The sequence below is a fragment of the Vombatus ursinus genome, unplaced genomic scaffold, assembly GCF_900497805.2.
Source record: "Vombatus ursinus unplaced genomic scaffold, bare-nosed wombat genome assembly UNPS02012082.1, whole genome shotgun sequence".
NCBI classification, from domain to species: domain Eukaryota; kingdom Metazoa; phylum Chordata; class Mammalia; order Diprotodontia; family Vombatidae; genus Vombatus; species Vombatus ursinus.
The window spans coordinates 1,790,058-1,810,175 of record NW_020951860.1 but is presented as its reverse complement, the minus strand read 5'-3'; the positions used below and the strand labels follow the sequence as shown (position 1 = coordinate 1,810,175).

Genomic DNA, 20,118 nt, shown 5'->3' with positions numbered 1-20,118 from the left:
TGGGAGTTCCCTGGACTAATATAATCACAAGTCTAGTCTCTCTCTCTATCTCCCCCCCCTCCATGTTTCTTCCAAAAGAAATCATATACACTTCACCCCCCAAATGAATAAATAAATACGCTGAAAGGTCTTTTTCTTTCTATAATTTGACTTAAAGGACAAATCTTGCAAACACATTTTTGTTTGTGGAGGAAAGCAGTGGTTCTAAATCACAAAAGGGCAGAAGAAAATTATTTCAGTTGTAAAAAAATTGGAATAATAAGACCAAGTGGAATGAATCTTTATCCCTGAATATGATTTACCAGCGGATTCCTCTAAGCTTCTCAAAGAGTTGCTTTTTGGGTTTTGTTTCACAAATATGTGAATAGCATATGTGGTAGCAATATTTTTGGCATTTTTATAGATAGGACAAGTGATCCATGAAAAGGTTAAAGAATTTTGCCTGGGCTGATTAGTCCTATCAGAACTTCTGTTCCAGACCTTGCTCTAATAACCACATCAGAGGAATAGCATCCAAGGTGCAGGCAGTTCTTTGATCCAGCTCTCCTTTACTGCTTGGCTGCCACCTTTTACCCATCTCCTCAAAATGGTACTTACTAATGGCTGACATTTACATAGTGCTCAAAAGCCGACTTCGAATTCATTTGATCCTCTCAACAACCCTGGGAAATAGCTGCCTCTGGTATTATCCCCATTTTACAGATGAAAGAACAACTATACCATATTACCTTTTCTTTGTGACAGAAAAAAGTCATTGCTGAAAATTTTACTATTTAGTATTCTTCAAGCAGTAGACTATCTTAGATATGCATGGTCCTCCTCCATTGCATACAGACAACTTCAGGAGATTCTAAGAACCCAGAGAGAGTAGGCAAATGGAAGATGGGACTGTTGGTACCCTCTAGTGTCAAATCTGTCACCAGCTGTCTTCAGAGAATTTAGGCCAACACTAACTCCTCCCTCCCCTCCCTTCCCTTCCCCACCCCCATCTCCATTTGGAGAGGAATCTTCTGGAACTCTGTACTTCAGATAACCACAAAACTAGCGTCCTGTGCATGCTTAATTTCCTCTGAAAGACCAGGAAGCATCCCGGAATATTTGTGATTTTTCCATGAAACAGAATCAAGTTGAAGAAGTACCAGCTATGTGGTCTCTTCCAACAAACATGTAAAATACTTGGACTTTTAAAAGACACTCTCCTGCTGCTAGCCCCTCTTTTCGAAGAAAATTTCTAAGAGTTGAACAGGAATTGCATAGCACTTTCTGCATACCATCCTTCAACTTTCATGCTCCCACAGAAGCTCTGAGTCTACTCTAGCGCAAATGGATCGGTAATTGCTACCCAGATGAAGAAGACATGATGTCAGATTTGTTCTCTGAGTTGATAGCGCTTGGAGGAAAAAAAAAATTTTTCATGATTTTTAGTAAAGTAATACTTCCTCAAGATAGCTTCCTAAATTACCTAACAGCATGCAAAGCAATTATTTCCTATGTACAAGAGATGCAAGAAGATGTAATTAAGATGAAATTCCAATACTGGTATCTCCATTCCTCCCCTCCTTCCTTAGGAAATAAAATATCACAACATTTCTATTTCCTACCACACTTCCCTCCTTAGGAAATCTTACTCCAAAACATGTATTAAACTGCAGAGTAGATAACTTCCTCTCTCTTTCTCCCAGGCCTAACAAGAGTGTCAGGGTAAGATTTTTTTCTGAGTGAGGGAAAAAAAAAAACCCAAAAATTAGTTCTCATATTAAAAAAAAATTACTAAACCAAGACATTTACTGATGGGTGGGATAAAGGAGAACCTACAATAGTGCTAAACTCTCTCAAATAAATTTTCAAAAATCGTAGATGAAAAGTGCCTTTCCAAAACCATTACCCGCATTTCAACCATTAATCTCCCAAAGGCTGCAAACTTGTTTGTTAGCAATTAACAACTCTAATATAGCATAGACAATCCAGTTAACTTGCTTTAAGCAAACCTAGCATGAAAATCTAGAAGTACACAGATAAATCAGGGACAAATACTTGCTTTAAAAGGATTCATTATTCTTTGTCTTAAACAGCCAAACCTGTCTAGAAAATTTGAGCTATGATGATATGCACAAAACCTTTTAGGAACACATTTACCACTACAACTACCATGATAATTATCTGTTAAAACATTCCTTGTTTTAGACAACATTTTTATCCAACAGAAGAATAGTCATTTTGTGTGATTTTATCAGGCTCTCTCGCTGCTACATTTAGAGCAGGAGTTACCAATTTGTGTCACAGACCCCTTTGGCAGTCTGGTTTGGCAGCTTATGGACCCCTTCTCAGAATAGTGTTCTTAAATGCATAAAATAAAAACATAGGATTATAAAGGAAACCAATCATATTGAAATATAGTTGTCAACATATTAAATTTTTTTCATAGAACTGATGTTAAAAACCCTTTTTATATGGAACAGACATATATTCTCAAGTTTTTAGCTCCCAGAGCGGATAAAATATTCTAGTTCTGGTGGAAGTCAGTGATCTTGAGGCATTTGTCCCACTATTGTCCTCAGAGACAAATGTCAACAACTGAAACATTTACTTTGCCTGAAGAAAGTGGTCTAATCCATCCTCTTCCCCCATGCCATAATGTCATTGTCTTACTAGAATCAGGCATCTTACTAAAGGAAGTATCTCATATAGTACAGGATCCACACGCAGTCTTACTTTGTTGCTGTTTGCATCAGAAACTCAAGTCTTGGTCTAACTGTGACAGGGTGATTGGTTTTGGGTTTTCAAAGGCCATGCTAGTGAAGCCCAAGATCTGGCCCACCCGATATTATAAGGTGGAAAGGCTTCAAGAACAGACCTGGTGACAGCCTGTATGTATGTCTGTTATCCAAAGACAAGTCTAACTAAGTTTGGAGATCCTAACCTCAGCATTAGTGAAGTCTTTGAAATTTTGAAATGCATATGTCAGATACTTGGAGGTTATACATATGGAGAATTAAGAGAACCAGTTTTCTAGCATAGACTATTCTAGAGGAAAAAAATGAATTTTTCCTCCTTTTCCTAAACAGCTTCTTTCTTCACCATATTCCTTCCTCCACTGAGAGAAACAGCTTCACTCCTTCTGTTGTGAAAGTAAGAGGTAGCCAGAAACCCCGTCTTGTTTCTTTTCTCCCAGTTTCTAAAAATGACAAGGATGTTCCTAAAGAAAGAAAAAGTTCAGATCTGGTCTTTCTGAAGTTTCAAAGGCTTGATATAAATGGAGGAATGTGGAAAAGAAAAAGATGAAATTTAAATATTTGTGGGTGGTTTTTTTTTTTAATCACCTAAGGCTGCAGGTTCTGCTTACTGTCAGCAGGTGGCAACATTGCCTATGAGTTGGAGACTATTTGCTATTCAAAATCTTAAATCTCTTTTCTAACAGTTTTCTCCCAGCCTTCCTTCTCTTCCTCTTCTCCTGAAATCATCTTGAGGGTATCAGTGCTCACCAGAAAATCAGCTTCAGTGACTGCATAATTTGAAAAGGATGAAGATGAGGGAAACTAATGACAGAGCATAATAGACTTTCATTATTTGGGGGGGAGGGGGAAAGGTCACCTAAAACAATGCTATTTAGTTATTAGCCCTTAAGATCACATTTCTAGAACTGGAAAGGTCCTTGGAGGCCATCGAGCCTAGACCTTCATTTTGTAGAGGTCAGTGAGGGTGAGAGGTGGGATTTGGACCCAGGTGCTCTAGGAATCAAAAAGCAACCTCAAAGACCACCTTTAATCATACTTTTTTTTTTAAGATGATCACATCTTAAAGTTTTAAATTACAGGAGGTAAATTTTAAAGAGTAAAGTTTAAGAGATTACATGAGGAAAATATGAGTACATCTTCTAAACTAAATTTTATAGTTATTTATATTTAATATATATTATAATACATATTATTTCTAACATTGGGAAGAAAAAGGGATAGTTGCATTATCATAGATAAGTCCCAAAGTGGCTGTAAGGAAAATTTCTGTATGAGGACAAAGGTTGACATACTCAAAAGGTTCACTTGAAGATGGTATAGAAGTTGAAGCCTGACAGACTTTTAAAAATCTGTCATACTTATGGAAAACTTCTAGCTTTGATACAGAAGTGAGCTCTCACACATGGACTTAGGTTCCTGTTCTGGAAAATGGACATTAAAGGAAAAGGTAAAATTGACACAGATCTTACAAAGAAGCCCTTTGACTGGAGAGACATCTAGAATCCAAGGCTGGGTTGATGGTGGGAAAAGACTTCACGGCTGTTACCTCTCTACTCTATAGTTTGGTTTTCGGACAACCAACCACAGAGCTGAAGGTGGTTTGGTGACTATATGAGATTCTTAACCTTTTTGTGTGTGTGACATGTACTCTTTAATAGGAAGGCAGCTAGGTGGTGCAGTGAACAGAGTTGAGAGAAATGATTATTGGGGAGACCCAGGGTTTTATCCTCATTCTCTACTAGGTCAAGCCAATTTGTGAAGGACATTGTTGATGGATGAGATTGCCCAAATCCTCAGGGTACAGGCTTTTTGATCCTCTGTAGAAGACCCCACCCAACTAGAAAACCTAACAAAGAATTTAATCTAAGGCGAATTCCGGCCTATTGTGTTCCACATTGGCAGGCTCAGCTGGGGGGTAGATCTTTTGTCTAGATTGCCTGGGACTGGGGGTAGTCTGGTTTGAGATAGTGTCCTTTTATCTATGGGTGACATAATCAAAGTCACCTCCCCCAGCTCCTCATTAGAATAGGTCCACTTCTCATGATATTCATTCTCATTAATTGTTAACCAATCAGAGTTGATTGCCCCTCTCAGGAACCCCTCACTCTTCGAAGGGCATATAAGCCTTGAGTGGGTTCCTTGAGGGGTCTCTGGCATTCAAGAGTGTCACCAACTACTTTTATTAATTATCTGCTAGCATAATTAGTAAAATGATTAATTACCCAGAAACTATGTCTCTCAAACTTTTTATATATCACAGAGTTCTGGACTAGGTCATTTAAATGCTCCATGCCTCAATTTCCCTGTCTATAAAATGGGAATAAGAGTACCTATTACTCAGGACTAGGAGGATCAAATGTAAAGCACTTTACAAAACTTAAAGTTCTATATAAAGGCTAGATATTATTAATTGCATAAAATAAAACAAAAAGGAATACAAAGGAAACCAATTGAAATGTTGTTTTTGCTGCTGTTGTTGTTTGTTCTTACAATTATCTAAAAAAAAAGTTCACAGAGTTAAGAACTTCTGTCACACGATATTTTCATCAAATCATGTTAATTTGTTGAGTTACAGTTTATTGGATTTCATTATTTGGGAGTATAATAACATAGATAAAGACTTTTGGGGGGATAAGAAAGTAAATGCTTCTTGCTACTGGGTGTCTAAGTATAAAGGCAATCATTCTTGATAGTATTCCATAAAGGCCTTATGAAACGGAGAACTGAAGTTTCCCTGGGAAACTTTACAGGGACCTTACCTGAATATTGCATTTTCTGTGTCCACACTGAATGGATACAGATTCAAGAAAGGCGATCCACATGGAGGTTGAAGAATGGGAAGAGAACAAGGGTATATTGCCCTACTTAAAGAGGACTAAAGGAACACGATAAAATTAATTTATTCACACAAAGATTTATTAAAAACCTATTATCTGTGTTGTGTTAGGTGTTGGGGGAAGAGAAGTTGGGGGAGAAGATATGGCCCCCGCTCACTTGAGCATTGTTTAGTTGGGGTGATTGGACATACCAAATGGGTCTGGGACACATTAATTTAGGAGTTCAGGTTGCAATTCATCCTCATCCTTCATGCCTGCTTATCCTGTGTGTCTCTTGTTTATGTCTTCCTATAAGTTTGCCACAGGATCCATTCAACACACTGGAGACCTTTTTTGCTTTCTCTTGATTTTGTAAGGGTACCAATGGCTGTCCACTTGTCTGTCATCTCTTTACCTCATCATGTGACCAGCCCACCTTCTCTCCTCATTCATTTCCTTGATGACACCCTTTCACTCTGTTCATACCTGAAGTTCTTCATTGCTCATACATTGCAGTCTCCCACCCATCTCTCTATTGCTCTTTGTATGATAATCATTTTTAATTCATCACACAATATTATTCTATGTCTTGATGCCATTCAACCCCATTGATAAAATGTTATTATTTTTTTAAAAAAAGATTAGCCTTTTCTGCCACAAGAAACTTGAAGTCATGAATAACATAATTAGGAGAAATGTTTAAAATATGCCAGTGAGATAGAATAAGTATTAGTATAGAAAGATTAAATGAAACAAAGTATATACTTACTAATAGATCATCATCTCTTTTCTTAAACTGGTCCTTCTTCCAGCCTTCTCTGTTTCCGTTGAGGGCACTACTATCCTCCCAGTCATCCAGATTCATAATTTTAGAGGTATTCTTGATGACCTAGTAGCAAATAAATATTTTTCCTATTATACATGTGAAGATATCGAGGCACAGAGAATTGTTGTGAGGATCAAATGAAATCAAGCAAGCCTAAAGCACTCTACAAGTATGAGCTATTGGCTAATATTAATTCATATCTGCATTGTGCTTTAAAGTTGGCAAAGTACTTTACATACATTAACTTGTTTGCTCCTCACAACCACCTTGTGAGGTAAGTGCTATTTTTACCTCCACTTTAAAAATAAAGAAACTGAGGTTTGTCCAGAGTCACAAAACTAGGTAGTCCATTATCTAAAATTATATCAAGGTAAAATTTGACTCTTTGCCTCAAGAAAAATTCCATCCAGAATATCAAAGAAATTAATGAAAAGAAATGCAAGGGAAGGTGGCCTACCCATCCCAGAACTTATATTATATTATAAAGCAGCAATCATCAAAACTACTTGGTACTGGCTAAGAAATAGAGTGGTGGATCAGTGGAATAGGTTAGGTATACAAGACACAGTAATCAATGACTATAGTAATCTACTATTCAGCTTCTGGGATAAGAAATTACTATTTGACAAAAACTGCTGGGAAAACTGAAAAAGAGTATGGCAGAAACTAGGCATAGACCAACATCTTATACCTTATACCAAAATAAAGTCAAAATAGTTACACAATTTAGATATAGAGGCTTTTACTATAAGCAAACTGAGAGAGCAAGGAATAATTTACCTGTCAGATTTATGGAGAACAGAAGAATTTATGACCAAACAGGAGATAGAGAACATTATGAATTGCAAAATGGATAATTTTGATTACATTAAACTGAGAAGTTTTTGTGCAAACAAAGCCAATGCAACAAGATTAGAAGGGAAGCAGAAAACTGGGAAAGAATTTTTATAACCATTGTCTCTGATAAAGGCCTCGTTTCTAAAATATATAGAGAACTGAGTCAAATTTATAAGAACACAAGTCATTCCCCGATTAAGAAATGGTCAAAGGATATGACCAAGCAATTTTCAGATGAAGAAATTAAAGCTATTTATAGTCATATGAAAAAAGGCTCTAAATCACTATTGATTAGAGAAATGCAAATCAAAACAACTCTGAGGTACCACATCACACCTATCAGATTGACTAACATGACAAAACAGGACAATGATAAATGCTAGAGAAGATGTGGGAAAATTGGAACACTAATGCATTGCTGGAGGAGTTGTGAACTGATACAACCATTCTGGAGAGCAATTTGGAACTATGCCCAAAGGGCTATAGAACTATGCATACCCTTTGACCAGCAATAGCATTTCTAGGTTTGCATCCCAAAGAGATCATACAAATCAGAAAAGGACCCACAAGTACAAATATTATATGTATCTATATATATATATAAAATGTGCTATATATATATATATATATATGTATATATATGCAAGCTCTTTTTGTGGGGCAAAGAATTGGAAATTGAGGGGGATGCCCATCAATTGGGGAATGGCTGAACAAGTTGTGATATATGAATGTAATGGAATACTATTGTGCTTTAAGAAATGATGAGCAGGCGGACTTGTATGAACTGATGCTAAGTGAAGTGAGCAGAACCAGGAGAATATTATACACAGTAACAGCCACATTGTGCAATGACTAACTAACTTGATAGATTTATCTCTTCTTAGCAAAACAAGGATCTAAGACAACTCCAAAAGACTCATGATGTAAAATGCTGTCCACATCCAGAAAAAGAACTGTGGAGTCTGACTGCAGATTGAAGCATATTATTTGCTCTCTCTCTCTTTTTTCTTCTTTTTTCTCGTGGTTTCTCCCATTGGTTCTAATTCTTCTTTACAACATGACTAATGTGAAAATAGGTTTAATATGAATGTTTATGTAGAGCCTACATCAAACTGCATGCCATCTTGGGGTGGAGGGAGAGGAGGGATGGGGAGAAAATTTGGAGCTCAAAATCTGTTGTTTTGTGAATGTTCAAAACTAAACATAAGTAAATAAATTAAAAAAGAAAAATTCCAAATCCACCCCACATACCACAGATTCCTGTATTCAATATCCTTTTGTTTTCTAAAAGAATTTAGTACTGATTTTACACACACACACACACACACACACACACACACACACACACACACACATTGCTGATAGCCCCATTGAACCACAGGGAGAAAGAAGGTCCTACTTCATGGAACTATCTTCATTTCTGACCCTAAACACCAGACACTTTAGGGTTAAACAAACCCCATGAACTAAGCTAGGAAAATCCTTAATGATGTAAGAATGCTAGACACTGTTTCAAGCCTGGCAGACCACTGCTGCCTCTTCCTTTCCCTCTCCCTCCTCTTTACTCCAGAAAAGTAGAAGTTATTATGTAGATTAACAAAGAAACACCAACCGCTCAGATTAGGTAATCTGACCCAGTCTGCTTCCTGTTTTTGGACTGGTTTTCCTTTGACTTCTGATGAGACTACTAAGTTTCAAGTGAGCTTTGCATTGTTTGCCCTGAAATTAGACAATACCTTGAGAACATGACTACATTTCAGTGGGCACCCTAGATGTGAAGTCTTCTCAGCCCCTAAAGCCAATTCTTTCCCATTCTTTGATATATTTCTACACTTGACATATCTAATAGCTATGGATCTGCCAGAAACTCCCAGAGACACTAAGTTGAGAATGACTTCCCACTTTGCCATTAGGGACTGAAACAAGCCTGTTGATGTCAATCTTCCCTCCACATGCAGCCCAACTGCTTTTCCACTTTTAAACCCTTGGTAATAGTTTTCCTAAATTCCTCTTTTCATGGAAAAATATCCTAGCTGGATGTTTCAGGCCTAAACACAATGTACAAGTTGACAAGACCTTTTCCTTCATTTCAGAAAGCCTCTAATCAAACCTCATGCATCTTTTATGTTGTGTATTGTCATTAGAAGAAAGAATGGAATAGAAGAATTTCAAAATAATTTAGAGATTCAAGCCTCTATATGTGTTGACCCCATGTAAGTCCTAAATTATGAAAACTATTCTCTCCAAAAGAATCATATGTGTGCAGACAGCATTCTTCCATTAACCTTTATGGGTCACCTGAAGGAAAGGTCCCTATTGTGTGAATATAGGAAAAAGGATATCTGGCAAGATTTAACTTAATCTTTACAAGCTTTCCAGGGTGAAAGGTCATGTTCCCACCCCTTTCCAGATATACTTCTTGCTATATACACAGAGTTTCCTCCCTCAATATACTGAGCATATACTCAGACTCATTTCTTTTCCCAATAACATAAAAAACAACACAGATAGAAGATCATACTACAATAAATTAACAATTTACATATTGGTCCTTTTTATGTGCATTCTTACTGGGAAGAGATCTCAGTATTTTGTAAAATTTCTTGTATATGTTTCAAAATAGGGTATTCATTAAGATTTGATGATCTACCTTTTAGTGCTATAAAAATATCTTATTTTATATTCACAATTTGGATTCTCTAGAAAAGATAGCTCATCCTTCTAATCAAAGCTATTTAGCCATAAATACTTTTAATGGATTTGTGATCTCATCAGTTTTGGTACTCCCTCCAAGGGTGTATTTTGCAATCTGTCCATGCCTTTATATCTTGCATTTGTGTCTATGTCTTCTTGTAAATTCTCTTCCCAACCTATAGGAGGTGTTTTTCTAGATCAGCGGTTATTAACCTGGGATCCACGGACCCCATAGGTAGTTTGTAGACAGATTTCAGGCAGTCCATAAACTCAGGAAATTTTTACATCTTTATTTTTACTAACCTCTAACTAAAATTTGGCATTTCCTTCAATTATGGTTTTTTTAACTCATTATTCTGAGAAGGGGGACTGTAGGATTCCTTAGACTACCCAGGGTATCTGTGACCCAAAAAAAGGTTATGAATTACTCTGAATCTTTTGATATTATATACTAATGGAGTATGTCTCCACTGATTATTCCCTCCTCCTGCTACTCAAGTGACCTTTTTCCTTTCTTAGTCATTGATCTTTCTGACAACATCCTTATGCACTTGTATGTAATTCTTCTTAGGTAATATGTTGAAGCCTACTCATATCCCTGAGTAAGCAGTTTAGTGTAGCGGAAAGAGTGCTGGGCTTGGAGCCAGGATGCCTGGGTTCAAATCTAAACTCTATCATTTTTTTTTTTTGGCAGCTAGGGGGGTAGTAGATAGAATGCCCGGCCCTGGAATCAGGATTAATTCAAATCTGGTCTCCGACTCTCACTAGCTGTGTGACCCTAGGAAAGTCAGTCACTTAACCTTGTTTGCCTCAGTTTTCTCATCTGTAAAATGAGCTGGAAAAGGAAATGGCAACCTATTACAGTATCTTTGCCAAGAAAATCCCAAATGGGGTCATGAAAAGTTAGATACGACTGAACAACAACAACAACTTACATCAACCTCTCTATTGGGATACCTCAACAATAATTCTTCAGACTGTTGTATTCTATTACTTGCAGATATAAAGCATTACTAGAAAAACACCAATGTTTAAAAAAAGAGGGCAGAACTTTGTTTCAGGGAGAAGCTTGGAATCATTGGGAAAAAACTTCCTTTCCTAAAGGCAATCCAGCGTTTTATCTAATTCTGATGCCAGTTTATTGTCCATCTATAGTACCCATCAAAGACATGATAATAGACCATCTCTATGGGTTATCCATCCAACTGCAAATCATAGTCTGAAAATTTTGTCATTCAGTTGTGTCTGACTCTCCATGACCCCATTTGGGGTTTTTTTGGCAAAGATACTGGAGTGTTTTGCCATTTTCTTCTCCAGCTCATTTTACATATGAGGAAACTGAGGAAAACAGGGTAAGTGATTTGCCCAGGGTCACACAGCTAATAAATGTCTGAGGCCACATTTGAACTCAAAAAGATGAATCTTCCTCACTCCAGGTCCAGCACTCTATACACTGTGCCACATAGCTGCCCAGTCTGAATAATAGATATTTTTTATCTACTTGATAAAAAATTTATATACTTCATATGTATGTGTATGTAGCAAATGTAGCAATGTATGTATTGTATATGTATAGCAAATGTAAAATATATATGCATTGTATATGTATAGCAAATGTAGCAATATTCATATGTGTGTGTATTTAGCATATAGAGCAAATACTACAAGGCCTTTTAAATGAGTTCCACAATTATCTTCAGAGGGTCCAGACTAAAGCAAAATGCCTATTTGCTACTGCCCATCCTTACCTATACGTAGTACCTAGTATTTAGTTAGAAGGAAACTTGGAGGCCCTTAAATCCACTCCCTTCATTTTATAAATGAGGAAACTAAGGCACAGGAGAAATTAAATGACTTGTCCAAGGTTAAAGAGTCAATAAGTGTCTGAGGCAGAATTTGAACCCAGGTCTTCCTGACTTTGAGCCTAATGCCTTAAAATAATACTAATTTTTTGGCTGTCATAGCCCACTGCTGACTTACATTGAACTTTCACCAAAAACCCTTGGCCTTATTCTGTTGAACTTTTGTCTAACCATGTCGCTATCATCTTTGATTAATGGAGTTCAATTTTTGACTCTAAGTGTAAGACCTTAAATGTATCTCTTTGGATATGAACAGGAAGTTTTAAATAAAGAAATCAAAACTATCTTAGTCATATGAAAAATGTTCTAAATCACTATTGACTAGAGAAACGTAAATTAAAACAACTCTGAGGTACCACCTCATACCTATCAGATTGTCTAACATGACAGAAAGGAAAATGATAAATATTGGGGAGGATGTGGGAAAATTAGGACACTAATGCACTACTGGTGGAGTTGTGAACTGATCCAACCATTCTGGAGAGCAATTTGTAACTACATCCAAAGGACATTCAAACTGTGCATACCTTTTGATCCAGCAATACAGCTACTTGGATTATATCCCAAAGAGATCATTAAAAAGGGAAAAGGAACTGCAGATACAAAAATATTTATACCAGCAGAACTAGAAATTGAGGGGATGCCCATCAATTGGGGAATGGCTGAACAAATTGTGGTATATGAATGTAATGGAATACTACTGTGCTATAAGAAATGATGAGCAAGTGGATTTCAGAAAAACCTGGAAAGATTTACATAAACTGATGTAAAATGAAGTGAGTAGAACTAGAACATTGTACACAGTATTAGCAACATTGTGCAACAATCAACTATGAATGACTTAGCTCTTCTCAGCAATTCAATTATCCAAGACAATTCTTGGATTCACAATGGAAAATGCTATCTGCATTCAAAGAAAGAATAGGTAGAGTCTGAATGCAGATCAAAGCATACTATTTGCACTTTCTTTATTTTTTTCATGTTTTTTCCCTTTTATTCTGTTTCTTCTTTTACAACATGACTAATATGGAAATATATTTTACATGATTGCACATATATAACCTATATCAAATTGCTTATAACCTTAGGGAAGGGGGAGGGGAAAGAGGAAGAAAGAAAATTTGGAACTCATTATTTTTTAAAAAATGAATGTTAAAAATTGTCTTTACATGTAATTGGGAAAAATAAAATACTATTTCAAAAGGAAAAAAGTATCCCTTTGTTTCCTATTACTTGATCTCTTATAATCTGTTTCTCTTCTGCAATGTGCTATCTCCCCTAGTTTTACATTACCTGAAAACTTGATAAGTGTGACATCTTTGCCTTTATCTAAGGCATTGACAAAAAAAAGTTAAACAACTCAGATCCCTAGGGCAAAGATCTCCTTGAAAGCTAACATCAAATCATTAATTACTATTCTTGGGTCCAACTATTCAACCAGTTAAATGTCACCTAATTGTGCCATTGTCTAGCTCTAGCCCAAATCTTTCCAATTTGTTCACAAGAATATCAGGAATACCAGCAGTTAAATGCTTCCCAAAATTTAGGTAAACTATAACTACATAATCTCCTCTATCTACCATACTAGTAAAAATGGTTAGTTCAGCATGAGCCTGTTCTTGATGAAGTCATGCCACCTCTTTGTGATTACTGCTTTCTTTTCTAGATGTTCATTAGCCATTTCTTTAATAATGCTTTTAAGAATTTTCCCCAGGAATCAAAGATCACTGGTCTATCGTTTGTAGACCCTACAATTTTCTGTTTTTTTTTTTAAATTAAAATGCTATCTGGTTTTCTGCAATCCTGCAGTATTTATCCTGTTCTTTCACAGTCCTTCAAAGATCATATTTTCTAATTCTTTTAGTTCCTGGTGACCTGAACTCATCAAGTGGATGGAGTCAGGTACTCTTTTACTATTTCCCTTCTTATCTTGAGTATTAACTCCTTACTAACCTTTTGAGCTTTTTGTTTTGTTTTTAGTTCTGTCTTTTCCAGTGAAGACATTATCCTGTTAGGCAAAGAAAAGAGAAGAAACACAAAAGTTAAGCAATTTTGCCTTCCCTATGTTATCCATAATTTTGTTCTATCCACTTCAAGCAGTGGTTCTATCCCTTCTTTAATCTTCCTCTTTAATATAGCTAAAATCAATTTTTGTTGTCTTAGTTTTTCTCACCAAATTTAGTTTACTTTGAGATTTAATGATCTTGACAGGATATTTTATTCATCATCCCTTACCTCTCCTGGTTTCCATCTTCTGTATGTGTCTATTGAAAAAAATCTAAGTCATTCAATTACTATTTAGCATATCCATATCAATCTAGGCAGATGACTTCACCTTTTCCTTCAACATGGGAATTGTTTCTCTGTGTGTCTTCATTTCATTCTTCAGAGCTACTCAGCCTCCTCTTCTTTTTTTTTTTTTAAGTTTTTAGGCAATTGGGGTTAAGTGACTTGCCCAGGATCACACAGCTAGTAAGTGTCAAGTGTTTGGTCTGAGGCTAGATTTGAACTTAGGTCTTTCTGACTTCAGGGCCGGTGTTCTATCCACTGCACCATGTAGCTGCCCCCCCACTGCGCCACCTATCTGCCCCCTCAGCGTCCTCTTCTGACTTGCAACTCAGAATTTTAGGTCATGAGATTCCACTTATTTTTCCTCTGAAGCCTTTGAAATCTACTGTCCCAAAATCAAGGGTGCGTTGTAAGACTATTTCTGGATTCCGTTCTAATATGGAGTAATTCCACTGAAAGATTCCCATCATTTTCACCTCAGAAACCAGTTCCCCCTTGTTAATGAGATCAGACGTAGAGTAGAATTCCCCCTTCATTATATTCTCTACCTTTTGAAGGATGAAATTATCATTAAAAGCATGTCAGGAAATTATTTTCCCTGCTTTGTGTGGGAGAAGAAGCTTCAGTGGATTTCAAATGGAAAAACCTGGAAAGACTTGTATGAGCTGACGCTGAGTGAAGTGAGCAGAACCAAGAGAACGTTGTACACAGTAACAGCCACGTTGTGTGATGACTAACGTTGATAGACTTAGCCCTTCTCAGCAATGCAAGGATCTAAGACATCTCCTAAGGTCTCATGATGAACAGTGCTATCCACATCCAAAGAAAGAACTATAGAGTTTGAATGCAGATCAAAGCATACTATTTGCTTTTTTTCTTCTGTTTTGTTTCGTTTCCGCTTTCTGGTGGTTCCTCCTATTGGTTCTAATTCTTCCTTACAACATCACTAATGTGAAAATATGTTCAATAGGAATGTATGTGTATAGCCTATATCAGATTGTGCACTGTCTTGGGGAGAGAGGGGGAGAAAAATTTAAAACTCAAAAGCTTATGGAAGTGATTGTTGATAAATCAAAATAAATTAATAAAAAAAAGAAAGAAAAAGAAAAAAGAAAGAGAACTGGAATCCCCTCCTTCATTACTATATCATACCAGCATCTAGGCTTGTGAGATATTCTGCAAAATCATCTAGTTCCTCTTTCTGTGCAGATGGTCTGTTACATCCTCCAGTAACATCACTTCTGTTTCTGCCTCCTTTGATTTTTGCACTAAATTCTCTTCACTTTGTTTCCATGCTCCTGGACTTCTTCACATAATTATATATTCTTAAGATATAATGCCACTCTATTTCACCTTTTACCTATCCTTTTACTTTTGAATAAGGGATAACCTTTCAGAGTCATAGTCTAGTCATGGGCTTCATATTCTCAAGTTTCAGTAATATTTATACCTATATATAAATACATCACAGAAGTATATAAATTCATGTATATGTGTACATATATGCATACTCATATATACAAACATACATGGAATGTGTGGATGGCAGGAAAGAGAGAGACAGAGAGAGATACAGAGACCGAGTGAGAGATTTATTTCTATCTACATATGGTCTCCAATTTATGCTGCTCATTCCCTAATACTTTGTGCATTTGTGTACAGACATCAGAAACTATAGGTTTTGTTGCCTGCTTCTTTCTTGAATTTTGGTCTTTTGAATTTCTGGGTACTGCTATTTTCTACTACATATTTTCTATACTATTTTCTACTCTACTGCTATTTTCACTATATAATAGCTACTGTTCTTGGTATCTACGGTGGTGAATATAGGAAAGTAGATTTCCCCCTTACTTTCCTATTCAGTCTTTTTGATTACATTCTTTTAAAAGATTCTGGCAAATATATTCTTACCAGTCCCATTAGATATATTTTATCTCTATAAGTCCATCATTTCTATATTTTAAACTGTCAAGAAATCCAAAGCTTTTTCTTAAACACTCTTTTCTTAACCAGCTTCTCAAATCTCCCTTTCTCTTCTGAAGACCCTTCCTTTAATCAGTTACAGTGAAGAAAACACCATATGTGCTCCTATGGTCTTCAATTTCTTGCCCAAAATCATACTCTTTAAGAACATTCTAGATTTTGCCTAGAAATATCATTTGCGCTCATGCAAAATGTGTAGCAGTCATCTGCTTTGATAATTCTTCAGAGGTTTTCTGCCATGTCCTGGATGACATGAGTAGAAGTAATATAATTTGACAATTACACAGTCATTTTCTGTCATGCCATTGGATATAAGTCAGAGGAAGTCAGTAGACCTCTCTACTATTATCAGTACTCCACAGGAAGAAGTCATCAACCACTGCTATTCATTTTTTCTTTTTCTGACCCTTACTAGAGAATCTGTCTTTCAAGGACAAATATGAATCAACATCATCATTCCTTGAAGAAAAATCTGCTATTTGCTCCTCTGTGGGTCTGTATTCCTCCTTTTGCCTCTTGAGATTCTTATTCTTTTTTTGTTTTAACATGGAACCTCTTCTTCCATTTTTTATAAGGAACACTATTCTTTCTGATACCCTGAAGAGTTAAAAAAAAAAAAGGCATTTTTTCAAACTTCCTTACCTTCTCCTCCAGAAAACTAGCCTGTAATTTGAGAATTGATAACAATTACTTGGTCATGAAAGAAAGACATATACCATGTACTCTATGAAGATCATTAGAAAATTCTCCCTGCCCATCAGTATTTCTGGAGGCAAAGTCTTCAGTTCTTTGTCATTCTTGATAGAAGCTTTTGTGGTCAATATCTCTAGAAAGCTCTTAAAATTTTTTTCAAATTAAAAACAACAGAGAGGCCTGCTCTTCTCCTGGGACATGAATGGTATACCTTCATGAGGTCTTCAGTCAAAAGTTTTATTGTAGAGAACAAAGTTGCTCAGGTACTGAGGGTATGACTAGAGGAGTTCTCTGAGGTCCCTGTGATCCTCAGCATCTTTAAAAAATAATATTGTAAGTATCCCTTCTCTCCAAGCCATCACAAGAGCAGAGACCTATCAACAGATGCTTCCAAGCTGATAGACAACCAGGACCCTGAAGGTACAAGTATATAGACTCATCCAAAACACCTATAAGAGATGCCATTGATTATTTCTTGTTTGATTTATGACAAAAATGTCATTATGATCAGGTACCAGAACCAGGCTCATCAACTGGTGTTCAAAAAAACAACTTTGAAGTTCACATTGTTCAATCAGTCTTTCCCCTCCCCACAAATCACGAAGGCAAAGAAGTAGGATACTTCTCTCCTTCTTTCACTTCTCTCCTTTACAATGTCCTTTAGTAGTTTATTTTTCCAAGGCTGTTCTTGATGTGTATTTAAGCCTGATTTATTTTGTGAAAATGTTAAAGGGGGTGGAAGGCTATGAGTAACTATCCAATGTGACAATGTGATCTAACCAGGTCCAAACCTCTTAGGGATGGCTAGGGTCAGAATGCTACCTGGAGACTGCCCTAAATACCAAACGAAGTCAGAATGCCCATCCTTCACCCAAGCAGAAGTTGAAAAGTCCCTTAGAGATAATCAACAAGTTCCTTATTTGTGTTTTTGGTTGAAATGTTCTGTACTTCACAATCTCTGGTAACTTTGTTTTTATTAGAGAATAAGCTTGGTGGGAAGAAGATCAAATATTAAAAGTTTCCTCCTTGCAATTCAAGGAAAGGTTATAAGAAAACAAAAGAAGCTTGTTCTGCTATGCATATGATTTGTCACGTCCATCTCCATTTTGACAAAAACATATAGGCAGATTTTACAAGAAAGGCGAAGTGATCTGGGATGCTTGCTTCTTTTTAAAAATTAAAAATATATATTTTTTTATTTTAATTTTTTGATGCTTGCTTCTTATTGTATCTCTATTATATTAATGAACTTCCAAAGGGAGAGAGAGTGTAGAGAGTGAGACCTGCATATTACCTTCAGTATTTCCTTAGGTTCCAAGCACAGAAACAACACAAAAGTAGTGGTCCACTTATCCCTCTTCCTACCAAAGAAAATTGTACCTGATCATAATGAATGCAAACTGTGTTTTCTTATAAAGAAAAACAACTGAGAAGAATGTTTCACACAACTGTCAGCTACAGATAATCTGACAAGGAGTATGAACACATGCCAACATTCTCTTCCCAGGGGAAAGCACAGACATTGTGTTGGGGGTGGAGTGAATTACCAGCTAGCCCTGTGGTGAAAAGCAGATAGATGGACTTTTCAGTAGAAGTGGGAAAACTGCAGCACATTTAAAAGATGGATGAATTTAATGCTAGGACCCTGAATGTACAAGTATATAGACTCATCCAAAACACCTTCAAGAGATGCCATTGATTATTTCTTGCTTGATTTATGGCAAAAATGTCAGCATGCACATACTTCAATTCCTCCAGCGGTATATCAGCAACTTGGTCTTGGATAAAGACCACACATTAAGAGCACCAATGGTAAAATTAATGTTTGCAGATGGTCTAAGAATTGTCTTCTTCTCAGCATGCTGTCTCTTTTCCACCAGTGCTACCATCTCCTACCATATACTCTAATATTCAGTGACACTGGGCTCCTGGCTGTTCCTTAAATAAAAATTTTCACTTCAGGCATTTTCGGTAGCATTTCCCCTCCTCCTCTTCACCTCCTGATTTCCCTGGCATGCTTTAAGTCCCAGCTACAATTTCATCTTCTATGAGAAGCCTTTCCTAATCCCCACTTAATCCCCACTTTCCCTCTATTGGTTACCTCTACTTCATCCATGTTTGAACATAGTTGTTTTCATGTTATTTTCTCCATTAGACTGTGAGCTCCTTGAGAGTAGAGACTATCTTTTGCTTTTCTTTGTATCCCAGTGCCTAGCACAATGTTTGGTACATAGAAGGCACTTGATAAATGCTTATTGACTGACTGAGTAGAAGAGGGCCACATAGGAATCGTGGTTATTTTGTATTTTTTCTTTGTTTTATTTGATACTAGAACAAAAAAAAATCATCACTTACTAATGAACCCCTTTGTACTTAGCATTGTTTTTGAACAACAGATAAAGTCTGTTGTGAGGCCCAAACCTGAAGCCTTTCTAGCATGGCAGAAATTGTGTTTCACTGGCACTGCCTTTGGGAACCCATGATCGGAAAAGGACTTTTTTGGAGAAATGGCAGTTGAAGGTAATATTGTATTGGCTCTGGATTACAAACTCATTTGGAAAACTTTATGGAGGATGGCATGTTTAATATATAGGAATATAGCAGAGATCTACAATGCATTTCATCTCTGTAGGAGTCAGAGGGGTCCTGAGGGTTCCCATAGGGAACTAAATCAGCTGCTGGACTACCTTAATCACACCCGTGCAGAAAGGAAGAACGTACTGCCTGTGCAACAGGTGGGAGAACAGATGAGATTCTGTGTGCAGTCATGTAGGTTGGTCCTTCCCCTTAGCCTTTCTTTGATGCTTGAGGAAGACAGAGAATGACAGAGAACTACTGGAAGCCATGAGGCCACTCTTCTGCTGATTGTTGCTTTGGCATAAATCTGGAGCAGCTGGGATAGACCACCCAGGAGTGCAGTACTATAGAAGCTGAGATCTTTGGGCAAAAATAGAGACAAAGCTGTGTGGAGGAGATTATATGTTAAGACTGGACTGGTAGCTACCATGAAACCTCTTTGGTGGTCAGAAAGCTAGTAAGCCAGTCTGAGCCCTGTCATGCCCCCTTATTTCATTGCTTTCCCCGTTCCAATTTAGGACCTGGAGCTGGGCCCTGGACAGAAGCAATCCCTCCACCCACCACCCCCTTTCCATGACTTACAGGTACAGTGAGGGCCTGGGAAAAGCACTTGGGGAGGAACGTATATAATGATTTCTTTACAATTTTTTATATTTAATAAACCACATAGCCAATGAAAACTGATTGCCTGCATGATGTAAAAATAGGGTCAAGACTGAGCTAGAAAATTTCCTAGGTGTAGAGTGAGTAGATTTTCCTATAAATTTTCAAATAATCCAGGTACATATGTCAACATCTTTTACTCA

At 36.9% G+C, this 20,118-nt stretch overlaps 1 protein-coding gene across 2 annotated transcripts in view; it reads right to left on the bottom strand.

Annotated features, from left to right (window-relative positions):
- The window catches only part of WNT5B (Wnt family member 5B), a 140,253-nt gene that overhangs the window by 60,933 nt on the left and 59,202 nt on the right, over positions 1 to 20,118 (bottom strand). For both annotated transcript variants that reach the window (XM_027857350.1, XM_027857351.1), the window contains one exon: positions 6,321 to 6,440. In XM_027857350.1, coding sequence (XP_027713151.1) covers positions 6,321 to 6,440 — 120 coding nt within the window. The remainder of the gene's footprint in view (positions 1 to 6,320; positions 6,441 to 20,118) is intronic.